Source organism: Rissa tridactyla, chromosome 2 (assembly GCF_028500815.1).
Source record: "Rissa tridactyla isolate bRisTri1 chromosome 2, bRisTri1.patW.cur.20221130, whole genome shotgun sequence".
NCBI lineage: Eukaryota > Metazoa > Chordata > Aves > Charadriiformes > Laridae > Rissa > Rissa tridactyla.
The window spans coordinates 47,712,016-47,724,238 of record NC_071467.1 but is presented as its reverse complement, the minus strand read 5'-3'; the positions used below and the strand labels follow the sequence as shown (position 1 = coordinate 47,724,238).

General features: G+C 49.5%; 1 protein-coding gene across 3 annotated transcripts in view; it reads right to left on the bottom strand.

The window, feature by feature from the left end:
• KLHL14 (kelch like family member 14) overlaps nt 1-11,396 on the bottom strand; it is a 65,106-nt gene extending 53,710 nt beyond the window's left edge. For 2 of the 3 annotated variants that reach the window (XR_008465149.1, XM_054193568.1), the window contains exons 1-2: nt 10,722-10,857; nt 8,719-9,701 (exon numbers count right to left, since the gene is read on the bottom strand). Coding sequence is in view for 2 of the 3 variants with exons in the window: in XM_054193568.1 (XP_054049543.1) it covers nt 8,719-9,656 (938 nt within the window). In the remaining variant the exon portion in view is untranslated. Of the gene's footprint in view, nt 1-8,718; nt 9,702-10,721; nt 10,858-11,369 lie in introns of those variants that run through there. The other variant, XM_054193570.1, reaches the window with a different exon arrangement.
• Nucleotides 11,397-12,223: the final 827 nt, after the last annotated feature.

Here is a 12,223-nt window from a genome sequence, read left to right as displayed (position 1 = left end):
TTCTGAAAAATCTTAAAGAAATTCCCTTGAACCTGAATACCTTTAAAAATAAAACTGAATAAAATGTCAAAGCTAGATGCCTTCTCAATTTGCTTTCCCTTTCCCCACCTCCTCCTTTTTTTTTTTTTTTTTTCTAGTTTTAGACAGAGGTGGTAGAATGGAAATGTTTATAGAATGCTTCAGGTTGGTCAAATCCTCATTTTTTCCCTTGGAAATTTCAGTCAACACTTCTTTTTGACTTTCAGACTGTGAAAAGTCAGAAAGTTCCTTTTTTTATTTGATTCTGTATCAGACATCCATGACGCCAGGAGGTCTCGGCATCAAAGGCTGTGTTCTCCCCAGCTAAGCTTCCTTGTCATTGGGAAGCCAAGGAGAAGAAACACAACTTGCTGCTGCCTCACCCAAGCTAAAACTGGTTACCTTTTCCAGTGTTGCTTCTTTTTTTCTGAAAGGAGGTGGCTGTCAGGGAAGACAGGAAGAACCAGCTGTGGCACCAACTTCTATTTACTTCCAGCTCCAGTGCAAACCGCCTGTTTCCATTGAACTTGGCAGCTGATAATATTTGCTCAAAGTTTATTGTCTGCTTTCCAAGAATACAGCAAGAAGTGTTGACTACTAAGTACTCGGCATGACAGTCTTTAAAAGAAAATTTGAGGAAGGCATCAAATATGAAAAATGATGCCAGGAAGTATCTACTAATGGATTTCAACTTCCCATATGCTGTAATTTCTTTAGATGGTCCTTTGGCAAACCAGTAATACTGGTTTATCATGATCTGCTTCAACAAAACCAACAACAGAGAGATGTTTACAGAGTGGTGGAGTCCAGCTCAAAACTTTCATCCACGATTCCTATTAACTTCCATGCTCAATCTTTTTTGGCCATTCTTTGCAAAGGATGACAACAAACTGATAGTTACAAAACTGCTCTGATTTTTTGCAAAACACTCAGAGCAGAGTTGTTTGAAAAGATAAAATGGTGTTTTTACAGATTATGAGGATTTTTTCCATAACGTGAGTTTAACAGAACCAAAGCTTTTTTCCTGGCAAATTATTTTCTGTTGATTTTGTGTTCCAGGTTTGCTCTCCTCACTCCCCTTGCCCCCAGGGCTCACTGTACTTTTTCTTTGAGTATAAATCCAAACAACTACAGCATCGCAGCTCTGTTCCATTTACTGCTCAGCAGTTACAGACTCCGTATTCTTTTGCTGTAAGGAAAAAACTACAGTGACCCCAGGCCATCATTTGCCTTCAAAGACCCTCTCCTCTATCTTCTCTCTCCATGCGAAGGGGATGAGCATCAGGCAAAGAGCGAACCACAAAAGCCTCATGTAGGACATGTAGGCAGACAGGTTTGTGTGATGTTCACCATGATCCTACAGCACCCCATTTGTAAACGGTACACCCTAAGTGTAATTCATACCAGGACTTTGTTTCAGAGGGAATTTCCTTTTCCAGGAGGCTCTGCACCAGCTGTGACTCACGTTCTCCCTGACAGGACAGTCCCAGACAGTGCTGCCAAAGCACAGGTAAGAACAGCACAGGACCTCATGCGAGACAGATCCACTCTTTTAGGAACCCACAAGATTTGTAAATGAGTTGCACAGGCTGTCGCAGGTGGTGGAAAGTGGCACCTTTGCTGAAGTACAGCATTTGAGAAGGAAGTTACTATTTTCCCAGGCACTTTGCCCTCGGTTTGAGTGGCTTAGCAAGATTACTTTTTCTAAGTTATCTTCATTTTCCCTCTAGAACAAGGCGACTTGAGATCCAGTGAGACTTCCCCTCTCCGAAAAAGAGCAGAGATACAGATACATCTCTGTGTGCCTGCAATATAGAAGGGGAGAAAGGTGCAAACAGCAACCCCACTGGCACCCTGTGCACCAGCACCAGCTATACCAGGTTTTACATCTTGCATTACTCCGCCATCAGTATTCTGCCAGGTGAATTTTAATAAATGCAGCCTGCGCCTGCATTCCCAATCCTTTTGCAAGAAGCAAAAGCAGGCGTCACTCCTGCCGGAGAAGGACCAGCTTAGCTGGCTGTAGCAGCCTTGGAGAGGGAGGAAGCTGCTTCAAGTACTAAAAAGGGCAGGAAAGCCGAGGAGCAGCACAGCCCAACCAGCTGCAGCGGCCTCTGGAAATCCAAGCTGAGAGGTCTGGAGCAGTCGGCATCAGTACGTGTGAGGTAGGGAGCCTGGTGGAAGGGGCACTGAGGAGCGAGGGGCCACGGCAGCAGAGGATCGAAGAAGGAGCAGGCGGAGGTGAAGCTTGGGTAGGACAGATGTGGGGAAGAGCCCTATCTGTCAGAGTGGCCTGGGAGCAAGGAGGAGCCTATGAGGCAGACTGATAAGGGAAAACAAATAGTTTGGACATTCAAAAGGTTTTGAAGGCTTTGAAGTGGGGGATTTTGATGTTCTGGAGCAAAAGAGGGAAGGAGGTAGAGAGGGAGCTGGAGGTATTTGGACTATATGTCACCTAAGGACATAAATCAGGAGAGGCTGGCAGTTCACAAAGGAGACTACCCCAGCTAGTACCTCTGACCAAGACACCTGCTGGCAGGGGAAGGAAAGTACCCACATGTGACACCTGGCACCCTTTCTCCATCTACAGCTGTTGGAAGACGGTTGCCCATAAGAAAGACCATTAAATACTCTTTATAAATTATGTTTCTCCTAATGAGTACTATAACTGGCTATCACCAATGCTACCACAGGTTTCAAGGATTTTACCAGCCAGGACATACACATTTTAAGTAGTCTTCAAAGGACTGCCCTGACCCACAGCACTCCTTTTTGGACAATGGTGCTGCCCCTGACAGTAATCTGAGCTCCGGGCCTGCCTCCCTCCCTCTTGGATGCTCGACATCTCTCCACTCACACCTCAGCACTAGCCTGGCTCCTAAGGCAAATGAATGCACGTAAGGCAAGTAAGGCAAGTAGGTGAGACTAACTAGGATTAAACTGACTATAGGTCTGTGGTTCACTTCCCCGCAGCCTCTAATGTGTCAGTCTCCCTTCCGCAGCTCAGCCGAGAGAGTCCTGGCACAGGCACAATTTACTGATATTAGTTCAGGCACGTAGGACCTGATCCAAAGCCCAGTAAAATAAACCGGAGCTTCACATTCACTTCACCCACACCGTAATGCAAATGTTAATAATTCACATGCATTTTAAGGTATGTTTTTTATCTGGATGTTAATTTGGGGTCTGAAATATTTCTCACTTGCAATTAACCATGAGTAAGAATATTAGTTAAAAATTCAAATATTGGTGTCAGGATCACAAAGAGACAGGCAGGTGGCTGTTACTAGAACACACAACAATTTATTTCCGTGAAAAAATAAGCACATTTTTTTTTTTATCAACCACCAAACGCCCTACTGGGATCCTACAAAAAATCTTAGCAGAAAGAGAGGTCAAACTGAACTACAGTCAGTGAGATTTGTAGACAAGTGGTATATTCACGAAGGAAATTATTTAATCGCCAAGGGATGTAACCAGTTTCTTCACATTTTTAATCTCCTCTGTAGATAGTAAAACAGACTGGGTATGTGTGTCTTCCACGTAAATGCTAGTGTCTCATGCTGCTCATTGCTTTACATTTTCCTTCTTCATCAACAGTTACCACCTTTCTACTGAGTGAAAACTGGTCTTATCATCTTCATCACCTGTCACTGTTTCATTTACTGTCACTTTCACTAATATTGCCTAACACCAAACAGTCTGGATGACACCATCTCCCCACTGAAATGAAAGAAAAATAAAAATCTATACAGTTAGCTTCAGCAGGACCAGAATTTGCACTTCTCATCTCCCCGAGGTCTAGCAGTCCAGGGAATAAAAGTACAAAAAAAACAGCTGGGTCTGTAACGTGCTGGGACATCGCTGAACCCAGAAAAAAGCACGGTCAGGCTTAGCCTTCTTATCTCTTTGTCTTTTTATTTCCCTCCTTTCTCTTTTACTCTTTAATTCCATATTTCCTGCCTACGACTTTTCCCATCTCAGGTCACTTGCCTGATCCCTGGCCATTTTTCCTCCCCCACATCTGAAATAGCTTTTCCAGAAACTGAAATACTCAGTTCTTATCGACAACTGATGCTGTTTCTGCCAAGAATTAGTGGGGGGTTTTTTCCCCCCTTTTGTTTCATTCCCTCTTTTCTTTTTATCTGCCTGGGTCTTTTTTGTTTTGCTTGTCTCCCTTCCTGTTTGGAATCCTATTCTTTCACTTTTCTCCCTTCAAAACTGTTCTTCTCTCCCCTTTTCCCTCATTTGTACTTCCTTGCTTCTGCTATTTACGTCCTGCTTCTCCCCTGGGGTATCTCAATTCCTTTCCTTTCTTTTTCTGCATTTTCCCCTCTCTCACAGCTTTACTTTCCTCAACTCCCCTCTGCCTTCAGGTACTGGATGCAGCTGTACAGACATCTAACTGCTGCTCTGCCTGCAAATCTTGGAAGGAGCAGGCCAGCCCAAACGCCCATGGATGTGGAAAGGAGCTACGTGTGTCCTGCAGCCGACAAAACAACTCCCAGGCTGTAAGGGGCTGCCTCTTCCCACCCAGCCTATCTTCTCATGCCTATCTGGGACAGAAGTCATCGTAAATTGTTACAGGCGAGCGAAACCATAAAATCATGGCAATGTCTATAAAAAGGCAAAAAAATTTATGTAAAACATTTAATAATAAGCCCCACAATTTAAATATCTTTTTCTGTATTGCTCTGTTCTCTGTCTACAGCTATACTGTGCATTAGCACAAGCAAAACTAAAGTTAAAAGCCAGGCATTTCATAGCAGTGATGTGTTTTTAACCATTTTCATTGTTGCAAGTAAACATGGAAGCAATAATAATTCTCACTAGCTCACTCATCTTCAAAAGTGAAATTCTTTCCAGCAACATGGTAATGCTCTAACCCAGAACTTTTTAAAAATTGAAAACACATGCCATGTGTTATATAAAATATATTATGTTACACAATAAAGCACAGAGACATTTTAATCAACTCAATACTCCAGTGAAGTCCCAAGAGTCAGATAAATAACAGGAAGATGAACATTCCTCTATCTAAATGCATTTCCTTCCCAAAACTACAGAGAACATGACACAGCAGGGAGCTACCTGTGTCTCTCAGGGACAGACAAACACAATTTAAGTCTAATGTTCACGGTCACCATGATGGGCCAAATCCACTCCATGCTCAAACCACTGGGATTTTTCCTACTGATGTCAAAACGGACTGTGCCTCAAGAACCTTTAATAACGGCTTGTGTGCTGAGGCCCTATGGTAGGTGAGGACCACAGAGGCCAGAAAGCTCCAGCATGAACCTGGAAAAGGGAAGTCAAAGTCAACAGACTTACTAACTTTGCTTAGAGTTGAGCACCTGATTAAACGCCAGATCAGAGCCAAAACACCCTCCCCACCGTGGGAAAGTCCTAAGCCTCAGAATACACGTCAAGGTTCATAAATCAGGAACATCATTCCTCAATTTTTTAAACGATGATTGTTTAGTCGACGGACTTTGAAAAATTATTTTACAAAAAATGCATCAGGGTGTTCAAGTGTTTCCTCAGGAAATTTCATGAAAAAAAAAAAATAAAAATTTGCTCTACCTGCAGGTAAACAGAGTTTTTTCACTGCGGCACAAAACACAACCCAGGTACCTACCAGCCCCAGCATCACTTGGGCTGCAGGATCTGTACCTGTAGCACAAACTTTATAAATGATCCTGCTCACAGTGCACAGACTGACTACTATGATCCAAAACCGCCTTCCTCCAGCCCTGACAACAACAAAAACTTGTGTTTGGCCAAAAAGTGAGCACATGTGATTTACCACATAAAGAACAAGCTTAAAGAAACAACCAGTGCTTTTTTTACAGTTACATTTCAGAGGAGAATCACCATATTTTGAGCTTCCTATTATACTTGTTTTGCTTAAGAAACGTTAAGTAGCCCCATTTCCAAAGCACTCCAAAGTGGTATTGTGCATATGGATATGTACGTACACACTTTTTTAAAGTAGCACGTTACAAAAAAAAAATAATTATTCTTTGCAAAAACACAGAAAAGTTATTTGCAAGTTCTAATTGTGAGTGTGATTCTCCTAATTTCTTCAACAGGCTGTTAGTAGGCGGCTATGGCACTCTGCTGCTTTTATTTCTCACCAAGCCATACTGTACCATGTAGTAGATATTACAGTGCACAAGAAGAACAGTTAATCTCTTTCTAAAGACATGTGAATCTTTTGTGAATGACCTTTCATTAAACTTCAAATTCCAAACTACCAAGGTCACCACTGCTCACAGAAAAGGTAATCAAAGTTTTAAAGTCCTTCTCTGTGTAATAATATTTATCTATTTGCACAAGGTACTTCACTGTTTGTTACTTTTAAGATTTCCTTCTGCAAATTAGTAACTTAAGGAAGTCTTTGTAGATTTTCTTCCTTAAAAAAAAATTGTACTGAATGAGTGTTCACCTGTTAGAATTGCAACTTTAGAGAAACTATGAGTAACAGGAAGGACAAGTCTGGAAATCTCTCTAGGCTTGGGTATGTTTCTCTTGTTTCTTCGTTCGTGTTTAAGAAGGCATTTGTACACTTACACAGCCTGATGAAATCTGAAAGTGATTAAGATCCAAAGATGGGCCTTTGTGACCTTTGTGAATTCCCAGGAACATTATCCAAGACCAAAAATGAAAATATAGCAATTGCATTCTGTATCACAGAGCATTTCAACATCTCCAACATTTTAACATTTTGAGTAAGTTCTAGCGTCAGCTTATAAATAAATCTAAATGTTTTTGCTCTGATTTCACCACCCCCAAAGAACTCAACCAAGAGAAGCTAGTTACGACGCTGTCATTAAACACACGTTAAAGTTGAGAAGGTGATGCTAGGTTTTCACCCGCTACGGTTAAGGGTCTCTGAAATACCACTGTCTGTACAGACCTGCAGACCTATTACAAATAAAAAACATGCTATTTGTGCTATTTGGAGTCCCCTGTAAATCATTAAGTAAGCGTGACTCAGAGCCTAATCTAGGTCTACTTAAAGTGCGATCCTTTTGTGTACGTTCCCGCTTACAGGCAAAGCCAGCTCCCAGCACCAGGGGTATCAGATTCTTGCAGCATCCATGACACTTGTAAGCATTCAGTGGTCAGAACACCACTACATATCCTTCAAATGACATGGACCAGTGAAGCTGGAAGGTATCTTCACTGAACCAAGCCGGCTGGTATCTCAGCAATCCACCAGGACACGAGCCCCGGCATGCCCCCGGCGGTGTGCAGAATCTCAACGGAGGAGGTGGTGGTGGGTTTTTGCATTTTTGAAAAAGTCAACAGTTTTGAATATTGAAATGCAAAGGGTACGCGCCAGCTACAACGGCGGCAGCTCAAAAAATACTTTACACTGCAAAATGCTGGTGTTCGTTTTTTACTGTAGGATTTTTGGAGTGAGAATAGGTTAGACAGCAAGGTGATAAGCACGACAAAACACTAACACAGCAAGCTAACCAAAGATAATAAAAGAAGGCACAGCATTTCCAAAGTTAAATCATCAGGGTACCCATTACATGAAGATATAAAGAATCCTCTGCATTAATGCTAAGAGAGCGTATTATCTAAAATATTTAATAACGTACTAGTTTTCCTCGCTGCTAAGTCATTAATAATATCCACCTATTAGTTAAAAAGCCGAATAATACAAAGTGTGCTTTGATTTCTGCGCTACCGTGCCACTATACTTGGAAGACGGTATTCTTTCCATTTTTGAACAAAATGAAGTATATAAAAGGAGAAAAATAAATATCCCCTTCATTTCAGGTATATTTACTGCTCTTTAAACTACATCCTGTGCTTTCAGTCCCTAACACCAACCTCATATTGTCAGTCTTTGACATCATGATTCATTACCTTATTAAATGAAAATAACTGACATGTCATGGATGTAAGGACTATGAAGTCACAAGTTTCCACGCACAATACGGACATCGCCCGAACATCAGCAAATACCAGGGTGCGCGCCAGTAACGCGGTTATTTATGAAGATAATTAATTAGATTTAGGACTTGGGTATCACAGCTTAAAACGCCCCGAAGACACAACTCCTTGTTAAGGAGTAACACTGGGGGGGGTGGGGTGGGGTGTGTGTAATAAATAAATATGGCCTGTAATAAATGAATTACAACAGGTTCCCAAGCCGCGGGCTCCCCACAGGCACGCTGAAGCCCCACATTCACTCGCCAGCCCGACGGATCAGCCACGACGGCTGAGGGACCTGCCGCCGCCGCCACCACCAGGCCGGGGCAGCCGAGGGCCCCGCGGCCGCTCGCCCCGCCGGCCGCCTCCGAGAAGGCCTCCCGCCCTCGGACGCGGCCTCCGCCACACACGCACGCCCCCCCCCCCCACACGCCGCGGCCCCGCCGGGCCGAGGGGAGGGGACGAAAAGTTTGGCTGTGCCGGGGGCGGGCAGCTCGACCCGACCCCGCCGCCGCCCTTCAGCCGCCGCGGCGGGCGGGCTCCCGCCGCCCGGCCCGGCCGCCGCCACCACCCCCTGCCCCGCCGGAGGGCGCCCGGCCCGGCCCCCGCCGGCTCCCTGCCCGGCCCCCGCCGGCTCGGCCCTGCGCCCTGCGGGGACCCCCCCTAACCTCCCGCGGCCAGGAGCCGCCTGTGAGGGAAGGTGCCGTCGTCCCCCCCCCCGCCCCCCCAGCTCCTCGCCGCCCCCCTCACCTGCTGGCCAGGCTCTGCCGGCAGTGCTGCCTGAAGGGCATCAGGTGGTAGTTCATGGCGTCCAGCAGCAGCTTCTGGCAGACGGGGTCGGTGCGCATGAAATCCACCGACTGCACCCGCTCCACCAGCTCCGGCGCCGGGATGAGGGCGAAGCGGAGGCGCTTCATCAGGTCTGGGGCGTACTGCATGCGGGTCTCCCGGTCGTGCTCCAGCCAGAGGACGGACATCTGGAAGAGGGCCAGCTCCGACTCGACGGGGGGGGGCAGCGAGTCGAGCAGGGCGCGCATCTCCTCGAAGTTGAGCAGCAGCACGTCCTCCACCAGGTACTTGTTGGCCAGCTTCTTGGTCTCCTCCAGGCCGTGCAGGGCGGCGATCTTGCACACCTGCTTGTAGTTCTGCACCGAGATCTGGTCGTTGAGGAACTGCACGCACAGCTTGGTGACCTGCGGGATGTGCAGGATCTTGCTGACCGACAGCACCTCCTCCACCGTGTCCAGCGAGAGGGTCACGTTGGCCGTGTACAGGTACTCCAGCACCAGTCGCAGCCCGATGGACGAGCAGCCCTGCAGCACCAGGTTGTTGATGGCCCGCGGGCTGGCCAGCAGCTTGTCCTCCGGGGAGGAGGACGGGGTGCCGGGCTCCTCCTGCGGCTGCGGCGGCGGCGGCTCCTTGGGCGGGCCCCCCAGCCCGTCCTGGGCGCCGGGCCCCAGCCCCAGAGCGTGGGGGTGCCCGCCGCTCCCGCCGCCGCTGGAGAAGAGGGATCGGAAGTACTGGGAGCAGGAGGCCAGCACGGCCTTGTGGCAGTGGAACTGCTGGCCCTGGGCCGTCAGGGTCACGTCGCAGAAGAGCTGCTTCCTCCACAGCAGGTTGAGGCCGTGCAGCAGGTTGTCGCTGTGGCTGGGGTCGAAGGTGGAGGTCCTGTCCCCGGATCTGGACATGGCGAGCGGCCGCCGACACACCTGCCTTTTAAACCCTCCTCCAACCTGGGCAGAGGGGTGGGGAGGAGAGCGGGGTGGGGTGGGGGGACACACACACACGGGACGACACAACAATAAACACAGAGCTTTTAGAGGCCCCGGAGGGCGCATCCCGGCCGTGTGGCGGGCGGGGGGGGGGGGGGGGGGGGCAGCCGGGGGACCGTCTCCCGCTTGCCCGCCGAGCCGCCCCGCCCCCGTTCCCCCCCGGGCGGGCTCGCTCGGAGGGGCCGCAACTTGGGAGGGATGGAAGAGATATATTTTTTCGCCCCCCCACCCCCACCCCCCCGCCTTCTCCACCCTCCTGGGTGTTCTCCAAGGAAGGAGTGAGGAAAGTGAGGAAACCGCGGACGTTTTCAAAGCTGAGCTCCCCCCCCCCCCCCCCCCGCAAAAAAAAACCCAAAAAAACACACCCCACCCCAGCAATCAAACACGCACAAAATAATCCCCCCCCGCCCCTTCCCCCATCAAACTCCGCGATGCCCAGAGAAACTACCAAGTGACTGAAACTCTGCCGGGAAGGCGAGCAGCCCTGCCAGCCCCCGGGCCCCTCCGCCCGCTTTGGCAACTCGGCGTCACCGGGACCCGCTTCGTCCCCGGGGCCGGGGGGGGGTGGGGGGCAGTGTGCCCGGGGCGGGGACCACGGCGCTGCCCGGCAGCGAAGTTGACCCCCCCCACCTCGCCTTCTCCGCCCCAAGGCGGGGGGGACGGGGCCGGGAGAGGATGTTTTCAATACTTCGCACCCCGGGGCCGGGAGGGGGGGAGCTGCGAGGGGCCGCCCGCCGCTGTCCTGCCCGGCTCCCTTCTCCTCCTCGCAGCAGACGGCGCCGCTGCCGTAACTCCGGTAACTACGTGAAGTTCAAGTTGGGGGAAGGACAGGGGCGGCGGGGAGCAGGGCCCTGGCCGGCCGCCCCTCGGTCCGGCCGGGCCCCGTTCCGCATCCCCCCCTTTCCTCCGCCCCGGCCCCGTGTGCCCAGCCCGGGGAAGGCGGGGGGGTATCGGCGGGGCAACCCCGAACCGCGGCCGCACCTGCGGGGGCTGCGCAGCCACCGACCCGCGCTGGCCGCATCCCGCCCCGCCGAGCGCCGCCGCCGCCGCTGCTCTTCCTCCTCCTCCTCAGCGGGATCCCGCCGAGACCCGCTCCTGCCATTGCAGCGCGCTCAGTCGCTCCTCGCTGGGCTTCCTCTACCTCCCTTCGTCCTCCCCCCCACCCCCCCCGCCCCATTTATCGGCACGGCGAGGGGCTGCCTGCAGCCGCTTCCCCTGCCCCGGCGCCGCTCAGCCCCGCTCCGCGCCCCGCCGCCGGCTACAGAAACCTCCCGGAGCCTCTCCCTTTAAGTGGACCCGGTCATTCCCCCCCCCCCCGCCCCCCCCGGCACCGCACACACACACACAGACAGACATACATACATGCACACACACATATATACACACACACACACTCCTCCTCTTTCTCCCTCCCCTTCTTTCTTCCTCGTTTTGCCCATTTCTTGCAATCGGAGTTTATTCTGCAAACGCGTTCGTTACACAACTGCCCCCCCGCCGCCCCCGCACACACTTCCAGCACACACACCCGCACACACAGACACCCCTTTCCTCTCCCCCCCCCAGCAACAAACAAATCGGGAGACACAAGAAAATGCACAGAGACGGTTAGACACAAGGCCAGAAACTTACCTGCTCCACAACCAGCTGCCAAAGTAAAGGTTCACTTAAGCTCCCCCCCAAAAAAAATCAATTGTCCTTCCTTTTTAAAGGTTTGCTCGCTCCTTCCAAAAAAAAAAAAAAAAAAAAAAGAGGGAGAGAAAAGAAAGAAAAAAAAAAACCTTCTGGTTCCCAACTCGGAGCAGTCACTCTTTACAATTTATTTTGTCGTACATCATTTGATCACCATGAATTAGCAACAGCAAGAAAATGTACGAGAGAGAGAGAAGGAGAGAGAGAGAAAGAGAGAGAGAGAGAGAGCGCAGAGCTTTCTGCAAGAGAAGAAGAAGAAAAAATGTACGTGTGACAAATTATGCTACCAAGAAACAACACATCATTATCCTTGGGCCTGGGGCTCAGTGAGTCGTAACGAGAGTAATAGGAAATCCACGGTTGGGGAGAGAAACGGTCGTGCATGGCCAGTGGAGAGAGACCATACAGGGGGATGGATGCTGGAGAGACTCGCAAAATTATGGCTCAAGGCTATTGTAAAAATTGTCGAGCGTAAATGACTGCGATTTCAAACATCTTTGGAAGAAAGAAGGGGAAAAAGCGAGCCCCCCCCCCCCCCCCCCCCCCGCCTCCCTCCCTCTCGCTCTCCCTCTCTCTTCTCTCTCTCTATAAAGAACCGTCAAGTTTTAGTGCGCATTGCTAATTAGTCAATTTCTCTCTGCCTTCACAGGCTGGCGACTTTGCTGCTGAGCTGAAACTGCTAATTTCTGTGACCAGCTTTTTTCTTAGCTGTGATCTGGATGAATGAGTAGCTGTCTCACAGAGATGACAAAAATAAACTCTAATCCCCCCAAAAATTTCCACTACATCTTTCT